Source organism: Podarcis tiliguerta, assembly GCF_965153285.1.
Source record: "Podarcis tiliguerta genome assembly, chromosome: 4".
In the NCBI taxonomy this organism is placed as follows: Eukaryota; Metazoa; Chordata; class Lepidosauria; order Squamata; family Lacertidae; genus Podarcis; species Podarcis tiliguerta.
Genome location: NC_139537.1, coordinates 62732915 through 62756916, shown reverse-complemented (window position 1 = coordinate 62756916; position 24002 = coordinate 62732915). Strand labels below are relative to the sequence as shown.

Genomic DNA, 24002 nt, shown 5'->3' with positions numbered 1-24002 from the left:
CTTAAAAATATCCAGAGACACAAGTCATTTGGGTTTAGAGAAATGCCAGGATGAAGGGCTGTTGGGTACTTCTAGGTTGGTGCGTAGCCTTATACAGCTTAACAAGAATCCATGTTGGTATTCAATCCCTTATGTGATTAAAACACTCAAATATAATTTAGATTATTCTGGGATTCTGCACCATTTGCTACATTTTTAAAAGAGGAGACGAATGCAATACATGAAATAAATTCGCTGTTAGGTTTCTAAGCCTAGCTATCTATATGAGTATACCCAAATTTAATGAGTTTTGAATGTTTCTATATTTACAACCACACCCCTCTGATAAATTTTGTAGTGCAATGCATCTATTATGAAATTGTATTAATGCTGACCTCTAGTGGGCACTTGAATATACAAAAAGAAAGACACATAATGTGCACCCTGAAAGCAATGAGCTGAGGGTATAGAGTTGCAAAGGCATAACAGTTTCATAGCAAAATTAATTTAACACACAGGCTTTCTATATAATCATATAAAATGCTTCAAGGCTTGGCTGGGGCAAATCTAAGATATAGCATTGCCTAAGTGAATAAAACATGCCTTACAGAACAATCTTGCACATGTTTAGGCTCTGCCACTAGCACAGTGATGGAGCACATGCAGACAGTCTCAGGTTTAAGTCCTGACATTTCCTGGTAGGGTTGGGAAAGAGCCTTGGATACCCACTAGTGTAGAGAACTAGGGTGGCCCATAGTCTTGCTCAGTAGAAGGCAGTCTTCCTATATCTCACTGTGTTTAATGGGCCTTACTCCATAGCGGACATCTTTAGAACACCTCCATAAACTCTTGGGAGTTTCCCCCAATGTTGTAAACACTTACAGATCAGCACAGAAGTAGTCAAAAATCGCAGCAAGCACATAGTAACTATGAGCTATTTGGTACATTTGAACCCAAGTTTGACACTGAGTGAACATGCACTACAACTGCCATGAATCCTGGCTCTCTGTTAAGTTCATCTGAATGATGCTACTGTTTTAAAGCACGTTACAGCCCTACCACATATTACAAAGGCTTTTTTCAGCTGGAACTCACTGGAACTCAGTTCCTGCAGCTTTCAAGTGGGCGCCATTGCCATTGAGAGAGAACGAGGGAGGTGTTCATGGTGAGTTCCAGCACTTCTAGAAAAATAGCACTGCGTATTACGCTTTCTAAGCGAGCACTTAAAAACAAAAAGTGTGACACGGCCCCAAGGATGTCACTGCTATGTTAAGATGGTGATGCTATGGTAGTGTTTTGTTTTTGCTTTCTGGGGGCGGAGTGTGCTGCTGGGGTTTAGGGGGAGCTACACATGATTATTGATTCAGGATAGCAGTCTTGCTTTAGTAACCTTGGAAACCACCCTGGAACTCATGCTACGGAGAGAGTGAGCCAACAAATCTTTCACACAAGCACATTAGTCATTTTCAACTTGACGGTTTAAATATGTGTTCTAACGCCTATCCGTGCACCCGTCTCAAAATGCATATATGCACTTCCAGCATGCAAATTTAGCAACTTGATATGCACACACGTGTCACTTTCATTTCACCTGTTCGCTACTACTTAGCCTCCAATGTCTCTAGAATGAAAAACGAAACAAACAAAACTGTAAATGGTGAAAGCAGATGCTGCAAACAAGCAACACAAGCAGACACAAAATAATGTGAAATGTTTTCGCTGCTCAATACCAGCAATTAAGGTCTCCTATGGATGGAAGATGTGAGCTACTACCTCCCAACTAAGACATAAAACCACCACTAGTGCCTTCCTTTTTCAAATGATTTGTAAGAAATATGAGATGGGGCCGGCTGGGCTTTATGTGTATTTTAAGGATAGAGGACTTGACAAGTGTCTTTTGAACATACCTCAAATGCATTAAGTGACAGGCCACCCTTTCTTCTCCTTCTCTTTCCTTTCTTATTCAAGCTCAAGGTGCTGCACGTGGTTCTCTAATTCCCCATGTGATCCTCACAATACCCCTCAGGAACAGGGGAGTGGCTATTCCCTGCTTTATTTTTATTTTTATTAAGGAGCGGCTTTCTAGCAGTCATGACAGGCTGAAATATCTTGGGTTGGCTGTGGAAGCTCTCGCACAGCCCCTTTGGACCCTCGCAGGATATGCTCTCAGATTAAGAAGAGGTAGATCAAAGTGAGTGGTTCGCTGTAGCCACCAGAGAGAAATGAGCTCTCACGAGCCAGTCCCTAAAGGTGCCTGGAAGGAAATGCAGAGACGGGAGCTCACCTGCTTCATCTCGCTCTTCAGCCTAGTGATGCCACTTCGTTCCGTTTTCGTTGCTCCCGTATGACCCACTTCATGGATAGATATAGCAGGGCTTGATGTTGAAGAATCGAGGGGACGCACTTAGGGAGAGGGAGGGGAAGGAAGAAGGAAAAAAACATTTTGTGTTACCAAAAAATGAAACACGAACAAGAGTAATTTTTTAAAATGGCACTTAGAAGAAAAGTGTATTACTGCTCCTTTCGACTCCAAATTCTTTCCCACTGAGAATATGATGGAGGAGATTTTTCATATCGAAGGGGCTTAGATTCATTAAGCTTTCAGAGGCTTCTTCACCTATATAAGGGAAAGCAATAAGGACAATGCATTTGCTGTTGCAGGAGAGCAAGTTGTCAATAGCACAGATCTCTTAATGAACGGCTCCATTATTATTTCTCAGCTTACCAAATTAATGGCAAGCTCTGCCTTCAGCCCATATCACTTAATGAAAGGTAAGTAGCTGGTGTGATCTTTTTCTGGCTTTCTCCCCTCTGACAAGCCCACATAAATTGCATTAGTACAAAAAGGCTTTGTTTTACACCGAAGGGGATAAATAGCACCCTTTCTCCGCTATGTATATCGCTGCAGCATTCTCACTTCTGAGTCACAGGTCTCAAGTTCATATACAGAACCACAGTGAAGATAATCATCTATCTTAAAATATCTTCTTTCCCAGCTCCTGAAAGTGGGATGGCAGACAATGAGCCCTTGCTGTCAATCAGCTAAATGCAGTTTAACATGATTGTTTTCCTGGGGCTTTTCATACTTAAAGAATAAAAACGCATAGCATCTGGAGCAGACTTTGTTGAGCATGCGGAAGGAATGCAGAAATGAACAGCAAATCCCTGCGGGTGCTTTTTAAGAAAATGATACCTGCCCAATTCACAGACACAAAACAAAGGCAAAGTAACTTGGGCTACAATTCTATGCATAGTTGCCTGGGGAAAACTTCTGAGTAAACATGGATCAGATTGCAACATTTAACTCTAGATTATGCTGCAAATTCATCCTGATTTCTATTGAAACAATCCTACAGATATTCTGCTGGTAGAAGATCTTAAAACTGTAGCAGCTTATTATATATTATTACTATTTTGTACATTTATTAATGAACATGGCATTAATAATACCATCTCTAGCTACTGTGCACTGTCTTCCAGCAGCGCTCTGAATCAAATCTGCTCCAGAGGGTCCCTTAGCCCTCCAGAGCCAATTTTGAAGACTTGTCACCTGCACAGCATTGAATTCCATCCTCCCTCTCTCTCTCTACCATCACCCCCAATTCCTTTTCAGAAGCGCACACACAAACTCTCTACATACAGTGGTGCCCCGCAAGACAAATGCCTCGCAAGACAGAAAACCCGCAAGACGAAAGGGTTTTCCGTTTGCAGAGGCGCTTCGCAAGACGAATTTCCCTATGGGCTTGCTTCGCAAGACGAAAATTGACGAAAATTTTTGAGGGGTTTTTTCGCTCCAAAACCCCTTTTTCTGAAGCGCTAAGCTGCTAAAAGCATTTTAGCAGCAAAACCACTAATCCCTTAAGCCTTAAAAAGCCGTTTTTAGCCCTTAAACTGCCAATAGCGCTAATAGCGCTAATCCGCTAATGGGCTTGCTTCGCAAGACGAAAAAACCGCAAGACGAAAAGACTCGCGGAACGGATTCTTTTCGTCTTGCGAGGCACCACTGTACCGTATTGGCCTGAATATAAGCCTCACTTTCCCCCCAAATTCCAACCGTGAAAAGTTAAAGTGCGGCTTAAATTCGCAACCTTACAAAAATAGGCTTTTATGATATCGCTGCTGAAACAGACATACGGTAAAATGGAACGGGTGTGAGTGCCTGTGGAATTTTAATATTCAGGTGCGGCTTATATTCGGGCCAATATGGTATCAATCACACCTACAGTCATCCTGCTTTGGATTCATCCACTGTAAGTGGGGCATCACTCATTGGCTACTGTTCTACTATTGGCTTGTGATAACAAAACTGGTCTCACCTGAACAATTCAAGCTGCGAGCAAGTTCTGTGGCCATCACTTGAATGATGAGTCCAATGCGGAGCCTGAGCATCTCTGCAAATAGACTGGGCTGTGACCGGACATACATAGCCAAGTATACCATGATTTCCTGTTATGGGGGAGGAGGACAGAGGAAGGAAAAAAAGAGCATTGGTTTTAGAGGCCTTCATCACGTTTATGAAAACTGCAACACGGTGAGAGAAACAAAGCTGTTTCTTCAAGGCTTCCTTTTGCATTACCTGCGTAAGAACCGCAATGCTGATGTCTTGACCACTGGCTTCATATATGAGTTTGCTTAGTTCCTCAGGTGGCAAGGGCCTAAAGAAAATGGACCATTGATTAAAGACTGCGAGGATGCTATATTTGCCACCAACAATCCTCTGTGGTGTTTATGTGTGTATATGTGCCATTCTCCCAGGAAAACTACCCAGTGGCTCATGAGAATGTTGTGGTGACTCCACAGATACATCCACATGGAGAAAAATGGGGGTCCTCTTCATGCGGGTTGTTCCTTGATCATCTAGTCACAACCTTGCTGCTGATCCTATTCCCCCTGATTGCCTTTACTCTTAGATTCCCACTGCACCATTCCTACAGCTAAAGATTGCTAGCAAACTTGCTAAGGTCCTGCATAACATATTGTTCAGGTCCAGCCTTGCCAAAGAGGACCAATGTCTCTTTTATAATTATTTAACTACATTTCTATTTGTTGTTTCTCAAAATCCTGTACAATTTACAACTTAAAAAACACACATTAAAAATACCCAGTAAATAAAGGCTGCGTTATTCATTCTAAATATATTATTTCACAATATACAAGAAGACGACAATTAGAGAAGACACAGAAAGTGTGATAAGTAAGGCTATAAAGGTGATGAATGCTTACGCTGTTATTGTTTTTTCACGTGGCTCAGGTGGCAGGCCTACTGTAAGTTGCTTCTGGTGTGACAGGAGGTCTGTGCATGCCTAGCACAGGATAAAAGGAGAGAAGTGGTGAGACTGATCTCTTAATTACGCAACAACCAACACTGTCTTATTTTAAATTCAAAGATATTGCAGGAACCCATATATGCAGCAACCAGCACAGTCTTCTTTTAGATGCAGAAACATTGCTTTGCCCATTCTGTAGCACTAATTAGATAAAGAAGAGGAAGCACCATTTATTGTACCTGTAACAAGGACAGAGAAACTATAGCAAGGTGACTGATCAATCATCCTGCTTGCTGTCAGTCAGGAAAGATGTAGTGCCCGGTGAGGACATTTTAAGGTGTTTCAGTGCACATGTGTACAGCTCTAAAAGCAAATGTCTCTCAAGATGCAGGGTGTGTGTCTATATATAATTTCCACCCGCACTTAAAACTGTTATGACAGCCTTTATTCCATGGGTCAATTTATCTCCTTATAGTAACAATAATTGCCAGCATAAAAGCAGTAGGAGAAATTCAGCAGCAACAGTGCAATCAGATGCACAGCTTCACAAAAAGCAGATCTAAAATTCAGTGGATTAAAAGTGTACATATCTAAAAAGATCTGGCTTTAGGAGCTGAAGTGCAAGCTTCCTATAGCTCAGAGATGCGGGGACACACACGTAAGTCAGGGATATAGATCTGTGGCCCTGCAGATGATACTGGACTAGAGTTCCTGACCACTGGCTGGTTGAGGCTGATGGGAGTTGGAGCGCAGGAGTGTGTGTGGGGGGGCACTGGCTCCCCATCCTTGCTACAGTTAAACTGAGTGTATGAACCTGGATGGGAAACTGCTGGGAGTCCACTGTAATAGTAAAACAAATGAGTTGCTCCCAACTAAGTCACGCACACAATAGGCTAAGTGAAATAAATGTACTTAAGTTAGTAGCCTAGTTCATTGATTTCAGTGGGTCTACTCTGAGTGTTACTTAGTTGGACACAACCCATCTTTTTTAGAATAAATAAAACCTAGCAATGAGTTGCAAAATGTATTGCAGGCACATTCTTCTAGCAGCAAAAGCATGCGTATCCCCACACCCAAAGACAAAAAGAAGAGCAAATGGAACAGGTAAGGCCTTGGGTTGATTAACATTTTATGGCCTTTTAAATGTGTTTGTGGGAGATGGGGTATTTGTTTGTTTTTGTTCTATTATGTATTTTGTATTCTCATTTCATGTATTTTTTATGCCCTGTGATCTTTGGATGAAGGGCAGCATACAAATTTAGTAAACAAATAAATGATATATACTTGTTCCGCACCTCAGCTAGGACTTCCACTCTTTTTTGCAGTATGCCAGAGATATAGCGGATCAGCCCCCATTCTTGGTTCAGGCCTGCTTTGCTGTAGAGCTCATTGAGAAGACAATGAACTGTGATTCCACACTGGCCATAGAGACATGTTTCCCAGTCAAGGCCTCTTAAAATACAAAACAGAAATGGTTAGATGTACTTATAAACTAATACATAGCTATTACACACACATACAGAGAGAGAGAGAGAGAGGACATTTTCATTGCAGAAATAAGGGAAATAGCTGAAAGTGTGTAGAACTTGCAAGAACTCTGTATTAGACTGGAGTTCTAAAGTGATGCTTCATCATTTTGAATCTAATGATCCTGGATCCCTCCATGATGGGAAAAACATAAATGTAAGACATTGTTTAATTTTATTACATTTGTGTCTCTCCTTACTTCCTTCATGGAATCAAAGGTGGCATATTCTTGGTCCCCAAGCGATCTCCCACCCAGACACTGCCAAACTCAGACCTGCATAGCTTCAGCAACATAGTAGCCTCATGTGCCTTCATAACTTTCTTAAGCAGAAATATATAGCAGTCAAGCCATGTACAGCATATAACTGGAACTCCACAGCAGCAGAATAATAAAAATCGAGAGAATGTGATAACATACCAATGATTATTCAGCCAGCTAGCAAGCAATGAAGCAAAAATTAAAAATAGATATTATGGCATCATGACTCCCACTTATTAATACAAAGATGCCCTTCAAGCTTCTGATCAAATTCCAAGCAAGTACAGAAGCCTATACTTTTCCTGACTATGCTATTTAAGTCATCCTACAAACATATGCAAGATATGTTAACGAGAGTAATCATCAAGTTCCTTAAAGTACTTTTGTTATGTGTGTGTTTTTTGGTAGCCTGTATTTTTTAGTTTATTGCAAAATAAAATCCCATTGACAGTGATTGTGGGAAGTTCCATCCCGAAGTTCCCCCCATTTACCGCTCAAAATAACTTTGCATGAATGTAGCATCAAGCCCTAAAATAGCCAGATACGAAAACAAGAGGCAGACGTCCTACTGCATCTTGCACTGTGACTAGTGGAATGGTCGGCTCTGCAAACATTAATACAGAAGATCTGGCTAGAAACTAGACAGCACTTCAGACAATTTTGTGGGTGTGCTAAAAGGCAACAGAATGGGAAATGAAAACCTTGTAATAAAACATTAGGAATACATAACAGTAATCTGAACGCTGAAGCCCATGTCAGAAGCTGGAACCCTGTGGCACTCCAGATGTTGGAGTCCAGCTCCCATAATCCTTGACCATTGGCCATGCTGGCTGGGACTGACAGATGTTGGAATCATCCATCTGGAGGGCCACTTTCCCCATGCCTGCCATAAGGGAGGTCACAACTATCAGGGTCATGAACAACAATAATCCCACATAACATTAGTACAGCTGGGTGCTTTTACTTCCTAGAAATGCCACCATTTAAAAATAAACAAAATTTGCGACAAAGATACTAGGAAACTTACTTTATTAGATACAGAATGTACAATATATCTGCCTGGTCATGTAAAGTGGGACATTCCTTTAACTGCTCTACTAATTTCACACAGTCCAAATCGCCGTGAGCATCTTTTGGCAATTGAAGAACAGCCTCCGGCTCCTATTAATCAAAGACAAAATTTAAATGACCAAAAGTCAAAAAAGGCCTGAACATGAAAGGTTGCTCTGTAACTCATTAGCTATCATTACTCCCTGGGAAACGTGAGGGGCACATAAATGCAATTACAGTGGTACCTTGGGTTACAGATGCTTCGGGTTACAGACTCCGCTAACCCAGGAATAGTACCAAGGGTTAAGAACTTTGCTTCAGGATGAGAACAGAAATTGTGCGGCGGCGATATGGAGGCGGCAGCAGGAGGCCCCATTAGCTAAAGTGGTGCTTCAGGTTAAGAACAGATTCAGGTTAAGAACGGACCTCCAGAATGAATTAAGTTCTTAACCCGAGGTACCACTGTACAGAATTGAGACATAGTGTTTCTGAACACTTTTTACATTTTGTTTAACTAACTTTATTCTAGGTATATGGATGAAAAGGGAGTTGGCTGGAAGTTCTAAAGTGTGTGCTTTAAAATAAAACCACCACTGGGTAACTAAATAAAAAAGAGATTCAAGCAATATTAGTTTTGTCTTTTAAAATAATATTTGCATTTAATACCCATGGGCCTTCAAACAGTAAGCAGGCTGGGCTGTACATGTGTAGGGTGACCTCCTTGCTTTGAAGCAGAAGAGAAGTGAAAATCAAAAGGGGAGGGAGTCTCTTATTCCAAAAATAAAGGGTTGCAATGTGTACTCAAGCTATGTGTCTGCTGTTTTGCACGCCCCAAATAAATGACCTGTGCGCTGAGCAATTCTGCAGGAGCTAGAATGCAGTCTTCCTGGTCTCAGGGAATCCAGCCTGCATTCGTTGCAGTTACGAAGATTCAATTATGTATCATTAGTCCTGGTGTGGTCTGAAAGCAAGGAACTAACAGCTCTTTCGTCATGAAGCAAGGAACAAGCCTTCTGAAGGCTGCCTCTGCTTCTTGAACTGACCACTGAATTAACATCCGAGCAATAGATTACAACGCTGCAATATTTCCACTTACTTCCCACACCATACTAATGTGATTCCACCTTTTTTCAGTCACTCGTGCACTTTTTTAATACTCCTTTTTTGCAGGAACAATTTCAGTTCCATAACTATTGAAAAGCCTTCCGGAAGCTAGTAATAATCTTCCCTATGAAGAAACCTTCTGGTTTGTAGATAGTTATTCTAGTGTATTGGATTTAATCTGCTGATTTCAATGGATTGGAATGGGTTCCCATGTTGTGTGAGCAGAGTTCCAATAACACAATGGGTACTTCCCCTTCCTCTCCTCCCCTGTACAGTCCCTCATGCACACCCCACCCCCAAGTCTGCTCTGGAAGAAGAATGAGCAGAGGAAGAAATCCCATTGTGCATGGACACCATTGGATGCAACCCAATAACTTTGATTGCTGCCGCCATATTTTAATGTTCTAATGTTTCTGGAACCAATATGTTGCATTGTTAAATTAGGGCTTTATTTTTGCTGTCAGCCACCTTGGACTCCTTAAGGTGGAGTACAAATGTTTTAAATAAAATAAACTGTTTCAATGATGCACAAGTGAAACATGATATATTTGTTTTTCAGCTACTTCTATTGATTAAAACGGTAAACAAAGAGGTAGGTCCTTATGCTTTCCAAATGTGAACATTGCAATGGCTTACTTCGTCCACCAGTGAATGTGGTGAGTCAACAAGGTTCAGAGATTTCCGGTGGGTGTTCAAAACCTTTGTAGGCAAAGACATCGAAACATCTGGGAAGCAAACAAACCAGGTCATTCTAAGTACACAGAAGTGCTATTGTAAGAGCCCACAGTGTTTCGGATACTAAAACATTATATTAAGGACCTAGTCGTGCAGTACAAGAAAATACTGGCACAGAGAAATATGTTTTGAGGCGGGCAATTCAGAATGTTGATTTATTTCATTAAATTTATACCCTGCCCTTTATCCCAAAAGAGTCCAGGGCAGCAGTGCTTGAGCAGGAAGTAGGGAAAGGGTTAAGTATCCTTTCCCCTCCTCTTCTCCAACTCACTTCCTTCCCAAGTAGGAAGAAAAAAATATGTAACTTCCAGTTAATCTCTCTGTTTCTCCCACCTGAAATCAGCAATCACTGTAATATGCTAACATGTTTTCATGTCTGGAGATAGATAGTATCTTAAAATGCAGAAGTTAATGTCAGCATGCTTTGGTTCAACACTGGACAGAATGCTAAGCATTAAGTGTGTATACCCTTTAAAGGCATGTTCACATTGCAGAAAATTACACTTTTTCTCCATAGTATATCCAACTAATACTCTGTGCAATTTGCAGTTAATTATCAAGTTCTGTCCCAATTTTCACTGTATTTCTAGGTTTTAGCACCTCGCAAATGACGTACAGCACCTATTGACCCATGATGTCCCTTGGCAACAGTAATGATGATTTTAACAAATATTTCACGACATATTCCCTCCTTCAGATTTGTAAGTGTGTTTTTTCATCATTTACAATCTGATTATGCACTTGTCTCATTTATTCATCAGCTCAGTGGACTACAGAGTTCTCTGTAGCTTTCAATTTTTATTCCTGACTTTACACATGTGGTCACAATGTGATGCTTATTACTGAGAACTTTTGACAACAGAAATTGGCTGCAAATTGTCCCATTTGTACATGCCATCATAATGCCCACTTCAACTTTGGAGCTTCAGTGATGACAAGCTAATTGTCCGTTACACAGAAAATGAAACATTATTTCAAAGGAATTGTGCTATAAGGAATATTTATTGGTAACTAAAATTAGCGTGGACTAACCGTTTTAACACTATTCTTAGCTTTAGCATCAATTTAGCATTTACAGGCATTTCTTCTGTGAAAGGTTATAAAACTCAAAATGCTGTAAAAACTTACTGGGAACATCCAGACCCTTCGTCTTGGCCATGATTGACAGTATTTCTCTGGTAGAATGAGCAGCACTAAACACATAGCTTGAACCAGATGTTTTTGATATCGGAGGCAAGTGTGATTTAAGAGTAGTGCTCTGTAACATTGTGTTTATATACTGGTCCAGTTCGTCCTGGGATTCTGTCAAAACAGGTTCAAAAGGAAATAAGTTTGAAAGAGACACTGGAACTTTACTTCCTTCTGACTGACATCACCTTTTGGCATCGGAAAAACAATACAGGTAAAACAATAATAGTAAATAGTCACTAAGTCATTTGTTAAAGAAAAAGATACAATGATTAAATGTTTCAGGCCATGGCAAGGCAATGCAAGGAACTCCCCATTTGCACAGGGGTTGCATTCTGGATCTTCATGCATGTCGGTGAGCGCATGTAAATCCACTCACCCCCCCCCCCGGGCCGAAAATGGCCCTCCTGTTGGTAGTTGTGCACCAATCTCACACACCATTCACATGCACCCTGCTCATCTGTAGCTGCTACAGATGCTCACAGTATCATCTTCTATTGTTCAGGAAGAGGTTAACTTCCCAGCCCTTCCTCTGTGAAGGAATTAGGGCCAGGGCAATGAATCCAACACAAATCCCAGGCTTCTCCTTTTCTCCCTCGGATCCCCATCTCTGCTCAGTCTCATTTCTTCCTCCCTGTGGCCTTCTGCAACTCCTGGTCTCTTCTCTTCCACTTCTATCAGGGTGATTCCTCCATCACTCTGGCCCTACTGTGTTGCTACACCTCTCTCTAATCACACACAGAGGAAGGGGCGGGGGGGGGGGAAGGTCCTCAGAGACAAGAGAGATCCTACAATGAGACTAGGATATAAGGAAATAGCAGCATACCATGAGCCTCATCAGAAGGCTGCAAGGTAACAGTTTCCCCCGCAACAGTACAGAACAACATTTATAGCAAATTCAGTAATAAATACAATTCAACAATACATGAATATAGAAGACATATTCTATATGCAAAACTTATCCCAGGCAGCTTGAAAATATGCAAACATTTAAATAACAGTGTTTGATATTTTTTTAAAATGTCCACTGTTAGTTAGATGAAACATGAACGGTACTGTCCTCAGTCAAGAAAAATGCCACCAAAAATACTCAGCCAGCTTTTGTCAGGCTGTATTTGAAGAGGGTCCTCAAACACAGAGCCCAGAGAACTGGGATAGAGTTCTGTCTGAGACCATGAAGAATGACTCATAGTTACGTTCAGCTATCTGTACATTTCATTTTAAACATGCTGTTAGATATCCCCCAAATACAAATTTCAAGAACAGCATGGGCAAAACAACCTCTCCAGAAAGCCAACGATTCCTTTATGATCCAATTTAAAATATATTCCTCTGGCATTGGCTTTGAGATGTGTTTACTTTGGCAAGTGTGTGTATAATTTGAAACATTAAAAAACCAAAACCAGTATTACCTTTGCTGCCGAAGTCTGCATAATCTAGTTCATATCCACTTTCAGGGCTGGAATAACCTTCATTGTCATCATCAAAGAGCTTCCCATCAGAATCAGGGTCCAGAAAGCTGAGGTTTGTATAGAATGAAGTGGTCAGGAAGTCTGAAAACTTGCCCAGCTTCACCCTGAAGAACAAACATCAAAGCAGCCAAAGGAGAAAAGAACATCATTTTATATGAATGCTTATTGCACTAGATATAAACGTTTTCCCACTATAATCAGCATTTGCTATATTTTTGACTATTGTTGGCACTGTGCAGAAGAGGGAAGCACAGCTCTATACAATCATAGCTAAATGGTCTCCATACTGGCAGACACTCTTTCTTTGATTACTAGATGCTATTACTAGATGCTATGGGAAACAACAGGAATAGCCATCAAGACCACACCCTGCTTGAGAGCTACTCCAAGGTATCTAACTGCCCACTTAGAGACAACACACTGGGCTAAGCCTGCAATCCCATACAGGCAACCCCCCAATTTGCATGGGACTTGCATTCCAGGTCATTGTGCATGTCAGTAGAGTATGCATAAGCCCACCTTTCCCCTGTTGCAACCTCTTCCAGTTCTGAAGAAAGGCCCACGTGTGCACAGTTGTGTGTTCTTTGAATGTATGCAATACAGCATTTGCCTGTACACGCTTAATTGAGAGCAACTTCCATTGAATAGATGTGCAACCTGCCAAGTTTTTTGTTCTTTTTTTAGTAACTCCCATGCCACAAACTTATATGCATTTATACAAAATTAAATTCCATTAATGCAATTTGCTCTCTGGTAATGCATGCCTGGGACGCGGGTGGTGCTGTGGTCTAAACCACTGAGCCTAGGACTTGCCGATCAGAAGGTCAGCAGTTCGAATCCCCACGACGGGGTGAGCTCTCGTTGCTCAGTCCCTGCTCCTGCCAACCTAGCAGTTCGAAAGCACGTCAAAGTGCAAGTAGATAAATAAGTACCACTCCAGCGGGAAGGTAAACGGCGTTTCCATGCGCTGCTCTGGTTTGCCAGAAGCGGCCTAGTCGTGCTGGCCACATGACCTGGAAGCTGTATGCCGGCTCCCTCGGCCAATAAAGCGAGATGAGCACTGCAACCCCAGAGTCGGTCATGACTGGACCTAATGGTCAGGGGTCCCTTTACCTTTAATGTGCCTGCTACTTTTCCTGCCCTCAGAAAAGCATACAAAACAAACATGATTAACACACAACTCTACAATGACAAATGACTCAAGAAGTACGGCGACTACCTCCAGCTCAAAAGAGACTGGGGGGGGGGGGGCAAACCTATGAAACACTAGACAGAGAACACAATAGTCTGATGACATGTTTTCATCAAAGCCAGAGAAAGAGGAATATCCTCAGGCGTCAACGGGATTGTGGCACCTACCTGGCCCCTCCAAAGTAGCCATCCCCAAGTTTTCTTACTGTGGCAAGAATTGCTGGATCAATGTCAGACCCATCATTGGCTAAAAAGGAGGAAAACAAAACATGCATCTTGGCAATAGGTTCCTTTATCAACTCATTTTCAAAATAAGTTAGCATATCCAATGTGGAATACTTTTAAAAAATAAAATAACCGGGAAAAAATGGAAAAAACCTAGCAATTCCTAAAGTGTATTGCTGACTGGTTTGAGTTTCCCTTTCGTAAGATGGAGAGGGGGAGAAATTTCGACTATAGGCATTTTAACTCAGTCCTACTGAGTTCCAGTGTGACCATATACTGGCATTCTGTTTTACTATCACTTCACTTATTAAATCTGTTTGGGAACAAAGGAAGCTGACTTATACCAGACCAGTGGACCATCTAGCCAGGCATCATTCTACACAGACAAGTAGTGGGTTTCAGAAAGCCGTATTTTTCCAGACCCACCTGGCAATGTGAGGGTTGAACCTAGAACCTCTTGCATATAAAGGAGGTGGTCTCCCATTTTGGTTCTATAAAGGAGATGGTCTCCCATTTTGGTGCTATGCTCACAGAGTACTTGTTCACTACATGAACTGTATATTTTTATCTTCACTCTAATCTGGTGTACCCCTATGAAGAGCAGGGTAAGGATACACAAAGATGTCTCAGTATCTATTTCCATAAGTGGGGAACACGGTTGCTAGGGAACTCCAGCTCAAAGAGGCTGCTGCTGTTTGCAGCGTCAAATCTAAGGTCATGGATGAGAGGAAAGCACTTTAGAGTGAAACAAAATAATAATAATAATTCTAATTTTGGAACTTAAATACACACTCCACAGCTTCAAATTGCCCCCATGTTTTATTTTTTAAAAAAGCCAGATTAATGTAAAATTTTATCCTGAAAAGTGGTCTTGCATATTCTGAAAGTCATTTGTTTCTCTATTGGACAGAATCTATTCCTGCCTCTTATTTATCATCCAGTATGGAATGTAAAATAAACAAATAACAAAAAAGCTTCTATTGCAAATGGCATGAACATTCAGAAAAAGCTGGGTCCAACCATAATATGCAAGGTCATATGATAAAGGTCACATGTTACTGACTGAGCATTGTATTGGTTATTGGGAAAGTGAGGGTTGGTCTTCCTGTAATCCTCCAACACGAAGTGAGATAAGCCAACTCTGTTCGTAGCATCTCCACAATCATCCGATTGTCTAAAGCCAAATAGAAGTGATGCTGATCTATAAACTGGAAGGAAAAACAAATTGAAGACAAGTGCTTATAGATTTCTTTCTCGGCAAAAAGCTTTGTTAGCATTAGTTCTATGGAAGCTCATCACAACCCAGGGATAAGGGAGCCCATGACTTCACCTGCAGCTCTCCCCCATCCTTGATGGGGAGATGTTCTCTAGCTACCTCAGGAAGATCCCCATCCCTATGTGCTCACTTCTGGCATGTGTAATTAGCAAGACTAGTTTTCTCTTTTTGGAAAGCTGATGAGCTTATCAGTATTCCTATTTTATTTCATTTCCGTGCGTAAATGGCTGGAATGAATTTGGTACAAGTTTCATCAGTTCAGCCTACATAACGTCAAGAAGGGATATGCCAATAAGCAAAGTGTTTCACCAGCAATTGGGAAACAGGAAGCTTTCCAAGCTCACCTGTGGGGTAAAAGTAAATATTTGATTTCTTATAACATAGAGCTTAGATGTTCCCAGGACACCGATATGGCGGTAAGGCCTTCCACTCAGCTTCATGCTCTTGTTGCGGCCTGGAAGAACAAAAGAATACAGCTAACATTTACTTCTGCTCTTATACCGTATACAACACAAATTAGTCTTAAACAGTTTGCTGCCAGAAGCAAGATATAAAAATCATGAACATTTTCCTTATATTCCAAAAGGCTTTAAGGCTTGTTCTTTTGCAAAGCAAATAGTGCACTGCTTCAGCATGAAATTTCATGGAAAGGCACTGCCTAATTCATGAAATCAGTACAGTGGTACCTCTAGTTACGTACTTAATTCATTCCGGAGGTCCGTTCTTAACCTGAAACTGTTCTTAACTAGAGGCGTGCTTTTGCTAATGGGGCCTCTTGCTGCCGCTGCGCCGCCGGCATACAATTTCCGTTCTCATCCTGGGGCAACGTTCTCATCTTGAGGTAACTGTTCCAGGTTAGCGGAGTTTGTAACCTGAGGCGTTTGTAACTCGAGGTACCACTGTTGTACCCTTTTGAGTGGAATTAGCAAGTAGGCCAATGTTACTAACATTAGAAAAGCATTGTATCGATCCTACGTTTAAATAAAAATATTGTAACACGAGCCTATATGTAGGCATAGAGAAGAGGTGTATAAAATTTGCAAGCCTCTCCCTGGTTCTTCTAATACCAATTATTTTTCTAACACTTTGCACACACAACACAGTCCCAACTAGAACATTTTTGCCCAATTCCGTTACAATTTCTTGTCAGATCAATGAAAGCTGTGCTCTGCTTATTTCGTGGCCAAAAACATTTTACATAAATAGTGTTTTGATATTTTCTTCTGGCTTTATTTAGATAAGTTTAAGAAGAATGGTTAAAATCTCTATGGCTAGAGTTTTCTTGGCCAACACTGAACTGCTTTGTTATCTGCTTATCATTAAATGGTAACAGAAAAGCTTATGAAAGCATATCTACTATAGAAGTCTTTACTGTTGCAAAGATTTGTGTTGGTTTTTTTTTTTTTTTAAAGCAATTGCTATAATCCAGCACACTGGTGTTCAGGCCTGGGCTCAGAACTACAGGGGGAGCTTCCTGTGTGCACAGGAAGGGGCTTGATGAGATTGACAGGGGGTGGGACCACACAGATGTCTCACTGCCAGCGTTTGTGCCCATTTTCCCGGCTCCAACCTGACTTCCACACAGTGAATGAAAGTCTGAAAGGAGAAGTGGCTGTGCTCGTGGAGGCTCCTATGGCATCAGGTTCCCGCAGAATGGAATTGCTTAACTGCATGAAGGAGCATTTTTTTAATAAAAAAAATTACATCAGCTCCCTCTTCAAGTCTTGTTCAACATACAGAGGCTGGAGGAAAAGGAGCCAACATTGGTGGAGAAGCCAGAGGCATGCTTCCATTCCCCTTTAAATCATATGGTGTGCCTTACAAAAGGAAATTCAGGAGGCAATGAAACTGAGTTTCCAACAAAGCATATAAGGGGCACATTATGCGTCACAGAGAATGTGGCAATGGTGATTTGGTGAGCTACAGAACTTCGGACTGTGCTAACATTTCAGAATTAAAATGGGCATATACATATACAGTGGTACCTCAGGTTAAGTACTTAATTTGTTCCAGAGGTCCGTTCTTAACCTGAAACTTTTCTTAACCTGAAGCACCACTTTAGCTAATGGAGCCTCCCGCTGCTGCTGTGCCGCCAGAGCACGATTTCTGCTCTCATCCTGAAGCAAAGTTCTTAACCCGAGGTACTATTTCTGGGTTAGCAGAGTCTGTAACCTGAAGCATATGTAACCTGAAGTGTATGTAACCTGAAGCATATGTAACCGTAAGTGTATGTAACCTGAAGCGTATGTAACCCAAGGTACCACTGTACTTCCCCACAATTTCAGTTCAGAATGACATGTGATTTTAAACTTGCATTCCAAACAAGAAAATGACATGGGAATTGAGCAGCAAAGATGGGTAAGCAAATGATAAGGTTTCACAATCCCTGTGTTACATCACCTACCAAGCTTGGCATACAGATTGCTCAGAATCCGTGCTGGCTGAACTCTGGTCGGGTTAATGTCAGCAATGCTCTGAACATGGATTCCATGGTGTCTCAACAGCTTCTTAATTTCATTTGTCTCTGCTATGACATTTACTGCACAAGAGAAAAAAATTATAATAAAGAGCAACACTTCAATATCTGAAGCCAAAAAAAAGAAAGTCTTCAGGAAATACTATACTATAGATACACAAATCTTCAGGAACGATATAAGCGACATTTTTTTTCCATTGTACCTAACTGCCTAAGATAATCAAGGAAGGATGAAAGTTGTTATATAGCTATCGTACATGGGTGTTTCCTTTCCTGAGACTTGGGAACATAAAAAAGACACGTTTGGACATACTGGAGTTTATCTAAAACTACAATAATAGAAGCTCAGCTTAGAATGGATGCCAAACTGACCAAGAAAGCTACCATTGAGTCTAAGACGACAGCAACTTACTGTATTTTTCCGTGTATTGGACGAGGTTTTTTTGACTCAAAAATCACGTCCAAAAACTGGGGTCGTCCAATACACAGATAGTAGCATGGCGTGGGGAAAGAAGCGCAGTGCCACCAGCCATTCGGTTGGCGGAAGCGCGGCTTCCCCAGATGTCACAGTGAGAGGGCAGCGATCTGGGGGGTGTTTCCTGCCCACAGCTGCGTGGGGGCTGGGAGGAGAAGCTGCGTCCCACCAGCCAGCTCTTTGGCAGGAGCAAATTCCCCCGATGCCACTGCGCACGGGAAACGATCTAGGGAGTGTTTCCTGCCCGCAGCTGTGGGGAGGGGAGGCTCAACAATGTTGGGCCATCTCCCCTCATTTTCTTAAAATTTAGTCCCCCAAAATGGGGGGGGGGGTCTTATACAAGGGGGCGTCTTATAGACAGAAAAGTACGGTAGTTAACAAGCAGAATCAATGAAGGTTTCCTTCAGAAAATGGAAGACTTGCCCAAGTGAAAAGAACAAAAAGGGAAATAAACTTGGAAACTAAAATGCAAGGGGACAAGAAAAAACTGAAAAGAAAGTAAAGGAGTTCAGAAGCATATCACTAAAAGAAACAACAATAATAATGATAGCGACAATAATACCATTTGACTACTTCAGAAGCAGGGAACCAGTTAGGGAAGTGGTTGGAGCATTAGACAACAGGAAAGTTAAAAGGTGTGCCAAGGAGATTGCAGAGATGAATTCCCTGCAGCTTTTAGTTTTATTATTTTTATTAGTTATTGAGAATTTTTACTGCCCTTCATCCAAAGACCACAGGGTGGTTTACAATATAAAACACAAAAAATACACATCATAGTAACAAACACACACACACACACACACACACACAGAGAGAGAGAGAGAGAGAGAGGTGGAATCTACACACATGTAAAAAATATTCAGAAAATGTTTTTTTAAAAGCATTTTTAAAAATACATTGAATTTTCCATAAGGCTCACCATCGTCATGTAGTGTCACATTGTATATTGCACTTAAAACATTTCATTTGCAGTCAAGTTTAAAAGGCCATAGATTGCTTAATTAAGCCAAAGATCTATTTCCACTGCAAAAGACACAGGGCAGGTAGCCATGTCTGAACTGACATTCTGAAGAAGGGAACCTAAAGAAGTAAGGCACACAACGAAGATGGCTTCCTGACAAATTAAAGAAATCAAGAAATTGCTGCGCTTCGATAGTACCCTCCTGATAGCTCTTGATGCAACTCAAATGTGAAACTGCTGACCTTCCAACAAAAACAGGTAACTGCATGACATCAGCCTGAGAAAGTATCCACACAACAGCATATGCTTTGCACAGTGCTAGCTGCAACACTCAGCAATTCCACTACTGCTTACCAGCGCTGAAAAGTAAGGACAGCGATTTCCCCCATGCAGTGACCTCCAGTAGTTTTTCCTAGCAAACTTTCTCGCTGTATTAGAACACTGACAAGTGTGAAATCTGCTCGATGGAGAGGTCGGCACATCATTTTTATTTCCTTTAATTTGTGCTGGGGTTAAGTAAAAAATGTGTAACAATAACCACCAACCTTGAACAACAACATCGGGCTTAAAAGCGGTTGAAAACCTTCTGTTTAATGGATCAATTTCACCAGTAGCCAGAAATCCCTGCAAAGGTGAGGAAAATAATAACATATTTAAGCGAGCGCATTCCTGGACAATGGCACAGAAGAGGGAGGCTTCATGATAGTGCAAAACCATTGAGGTCTTGGACAGCCTTGTGTGCCAAGATGTTGTTGGACCACACATCCCTCACAATTGGTTGCACCGCTTAGGGCTGGTGGGAGTTGGCATCCAACAACAGCTGGAGTCCCAAAGTTAAGAAGAAGGCTGGTCCAAGTGGGCAGAGTTGGCTCCGATAATTTTCCAGTTTGAATATTATTTCCAGCCACTGCTGAAAGAAATCTGATCTCTAATGCAACTAGAAAAGGGGACGACAAGGTCAAAGGAACCTGTCATAATTGTCAAAGCTGTGTCAAACCTAGTTACCTCTGCTAGGAGGGCGCTGAGAATGTACAATGACTGGCCCCACAGATGAGGAAGCTTTCCAGCTGGGACACGGTCCACTGTGTGAGGATTCTCATACTCTTCATTCACCTGGCAAATGAAACAAAGAATGCGAACAGGTTCACACATCACACGTACCGAGGATTTACGAGGGTGTAGCACCTGTTAAAATCTAAAGCTGAATACAATCCCAACAGTTAAAATATATCACAGAAAATGGACGACACAACATTCATACATAATTGGGCGAAACACACAGTATGTCAGAGGTCGATAATTTACAAAACCAGGCATGTTCCAAATTGTCTTACCTTATCTGGAGGAACAGCATATAATTCTGGCATCAGAAGAATCCCATTCTTTTTCCTAATGAGTATCCCCTCCAAAGCATCTCTGTACTCTTGTACCTACAAAGTGCAAGACAAGGACCAAGGAACTGAAGTTCATGGGTTTTGGTTTTTTAACAACTGGAAGAGTACCTATGCGGTGCTGGGAACCCTGGAAACATCCTCTTTGTGAAAAGTGTCTGTGTCAGAGACCCCATGGACAAAAGAACATAAGAAGAGCCCAACATCCCTTGTATACAAAGACCAGGCCTTCTCTCGTCCCCTTCAATGAGTGAAGCACCTGATGCTACAATTTTAAGGCCACAGGGTTGAGTTTAGAGCTCCCATCTCTGGTGCCACACGCACTGCTACTGAGTTAATGTGAAGTGCTGCTGTGCAGGAGACCTTGCAGGTGAGAGGCGAGGCAGCACTGTGTGAGGAGAGCAGCACATCCCCATAGCTTATAATGCTGGTAACTGGAGCAAATGGGGGGAAAGCATTCTAGTCTTTCTCTCCCTTTCTGGCCACACAGATATCACAGTTGGTGCCATGATATAAGCCTGCTGAAAGGGAACCTATGAAGCTGTATTATACTGAGTGAGGTCATCATTTAGTCCAGTTTGGTGGCAGCTCTCTAAAATTTTAAGCAGAGATTACTCGTCCCCTCAGCACAAGGACATTAATTCCTTTAAACAGAGATGTCTAGGATGCCTCACGGTAAGTGCAAAAGCTGCAGGTAGGGAGAATGATCAGATTGCCTATCCTCTTCTACCCAACTACTGGAGCTTAGCTGATTCATAAAATACCTGCTACAATAATTATTACAGTTTCAACTTATCATGTGCCTTACCTGAATTCTGTCTCCATTAAACACTCCATCAATTAGGAAATAGGTCCAGAATACAGGCCACTCACATTCTATGTTCTCAAATAACTTGAGCTCAGCAGGATCGTAGTGTAATCTATTCGGATCCTAGAAATGTAATTGCTCATGTCATGCTTTATTATTACAGTGCTATTTCACAATGTATTATGCTTGTATTCTGCCAAATCTCCAAGGAGTTTCATCTAGCAGAAGCATTCCCCTCTCTGTTCCATTTTGTTACACACAGCACTTAGCTTTCTAAAGGACTGTGCCAGTTTCACAACCTGAAATTAGCTTAGAAGTACAGATATACCAGATTGGCACTGAGGGCCAATCTAGATGTCATATCAATTGAATGATCACAATTAATGTGAAACTTTAAAAAATTAAATCAGAATGAGAACAGATGTCTCAGGGTGGTCAGTTTACTCTTTCTCCCCATGCTACAGTTCTGACAAAAATCTTCCGCCAGCTGAAGTTAACCCCAAGTGGAAAGCTCTCACTGATGCCAATGGAAGCATAACTTCCAGGGCCAACATCAACCTTGCTGTGTGTGTGAATAGGAAGGTAAAGCAACTTTTCTTGGGACCACAGCAGGGATGGAAAGGGTTATGCTTATCTCCTTGCACATTCCAGTCCTAATGAGGTCCCCCCCCCCACAGGGTTGCTATTTTTAAAACAATTCTGATATTGGACGTTCACCATGGAAAAGTGGCATGCAAATAAAAACGAGTGACAGTTTCAGAAACAGTACTTCTCTCGGTGTTTTGTAGCCATCTCGAATAAAACGGCAGCAGCCATACCGTCCCTGTAAAAAACAAATTAGTTGTAGTATAAAAGCATTGCTTTATTTTATATAAGCATCTTTTGTTCTTAGTCAAACAGAACATGCTTTCTTCTTCTGTTAATAACAAATGTGGCCAAGTTTATCATCTATAGATAAATGAATGGAAGATTTGTTCAGAAGCCAAAATGAAACTCTTACCTGCAGCTTGGTGATAATTTCGTTTTTCGTTGCATTCACAACATTCATATCCTCTACAGCAAAGGCTGGGTAAGAAATAATGGACAAAAGTCCAGCATCAATCTCTTTTGAGGTGGAGGCCCTTGGCAGCATGGAGTACAGGATAGACTGAGTGGAATATACACAGAGCACCAGCGAAAGACAAGACAAAGACAAAATAAAAACATTTAGTTTCATGCCAAAGTGTTTTATCAGACGTACAAAGAGCACCCTGGTCACTTGTGAAATAAAATGTTACAAGCTATTTTCTAATAAACTAATTCACACGGGAGGGGAATTTGCTGCGCTGGCTGGCCCATCTGGCAACAGAATTAGGCTGCTATCATGCAAAACTGTGAGAACCAGTAGAAATTTCCCATCAGTTATGAAATGCTGGTATTCCCAGATCTTCAGCTTCCATAGCTGAAAATAGTACCAAGTTGAATTTGGTGGTACAACCATAATTTGATTTCTATTTCTAGGGGAGGGGGCTAGTCAGAGCTTATAAGGGGGTGGGTGTTTTGCTGTACTTTATTTGAGATAGAAAGGAGAATTGGATTTACCTGACAATGCTCAACTTCATCTGGAAGGACATGAATAACTGACTTGTGTCCTCCTCCAGCTCCAAAAAGGTCCAATTCATCAATTGCTTCCAGTGCGGCCTTCAGAAACATATGTGTGTGCTCAGTAAGTTTTCAAGTATTATTGGTAATGAATGAGATGGCAATTGAATAACTATTAAAACAATCACACAACCACACGCACGTGTGTATGTACATATAGCAAAATGGCACAAAAGAATAAGAATCCCTTAAGAGAGATTGCAATATTTCCCTATTGCAGATTGACAGTGGACTTTAATAGCCTGCTCCAACCAAATTCACTTGGAAGAAGAAACAGTTAAGAATGGCTTCAAAGTGCTGCATATTTCTCAAGATCACTGAATTAAGCCTGCTTTTAACTTTACTTGGGTGGTGTAGGCTGAAAATCACTCCCACCTTATAGAAGTTTGCCAAAGCAGCTGCGCTGAATGGAAGGAGCTCAGTACATATAGCAGAATATCACACAGCAAACCGCCATACCAGCACCAGCAACTTCCAGGAAATTGTGGCACTATTTACTTTTGAATGTGTAGCTCACCTCTTCTCTAACGAGCTCAAAGTGGCAGACATGGTTCTCCCCACAAGAACCCTGTGAGGCTGGCTGGGCTGAAAGGTAGTGACTGGCCAAAGGTCATATAGTGAGCTTCATGGCTGAGAAGAGACTTGAAGCCTGGCCACCCAGGTCCTAGTCCAACACTCTAACCACTTAAGGTAAAGTCCACAAGTGGCACTGTGGTCTAAACCACTGAGCCTCTTGGGCTTGCCAATGAGAAGGTCGGCGGTTCAAATCCGCACAATGGGGTGAGCTCTAACCACTACACCACACTGGCCACTGTGTGTGGTTTAAATCAGGAATGTGAATTACCATCTCTTAGTTCAAATTCAAAATATTCTATCCATTGAACAACAGCAAAGTGGCTCTTTACTGTTGGGAAAAGTACAATCAAGACCCATCAGAAATCAATAGCAAACCTTCTATTTATTGCAATAGTCCTGGA

The 24002-nt window shown here is 41.5% G+C and overlaps 1 protein-coding gene across 3 annotated transcripts in view; it reads right to left on the bottom strand.

Annotated features, from left to right (window-relative positions):
• PHKA2 (phosphorylase kinase regulatory subunit alpha 2) overlaps positions 1–24002 on the bottom strand; it is a 51534-nt gene that overhangs the window by 12026 nt on the left and 15506 nt on the right. For 2 of the 3 annotated variants that reach the window (XM_083439382.1, XM_083439383.1), the window contains exons 8-28: positions 22966–23064; positions 22385–22531; positions 22154–22207; positions 21385–21507; positions 20520–20615; positions 20191–20298; positions 19731–19809; positions 17678–17812; positions 15618–15727; positions 15061–15205; positions 13941–14019; positions 12522–12685; positions 11050–11223; positions 9823–9911; positions 8060–8193; positions 6542–6698; positions 5203–5282; positions 4556–4634; positions 4296–4425; positions 2495–2596; positions 2264–2382 (exon numbers count right to left, since the gene is read on the bottom strand). In XM_083439382.1, coding sequence (XP_083295508.1) covers positions 2264–2382; positions 2495–2596; positions 4296–4425; positions 4556–4634; positions 5203–5282; positions 6542–6698; positions 8060–8193; positions 9823–9911; positions 11050–11223; positions 12522–12685; positions 13941–14019; positions 15061–15205; positions 15618–15727; positions 17678–17812; positions 19731–19809; positions 20191–20298; positions 20520–20615; positions 21385–21507; positions 22154–22207; positions 22385–22531; positions 22966–23064 — 2403 coding nt within the window. Of the gene's footprint in view, positions 1–1570; positions 1601–2263; positions 2383–2494; positions 2597–4295; positions 4426–4555; positions 4635–5202; positions 5283–6541; positions 6699–8059; positions 8194–9822; positions 9912–11049; positions 11224–12521; positions 12686–13940; positions 14020–15060; positions 15206–15617; positions 15728–17677; positions 17813–19730; positions 19810–20190; positions 20299–20519; positions 20616–21384; positions 21508–22153; positions 22208–22384; positions 22532–22965; positions 23065–24002 lie in introns of all 3 variants that reach the window. The other variant, XM_083439381.1, reaches the window with a different exon arrangement.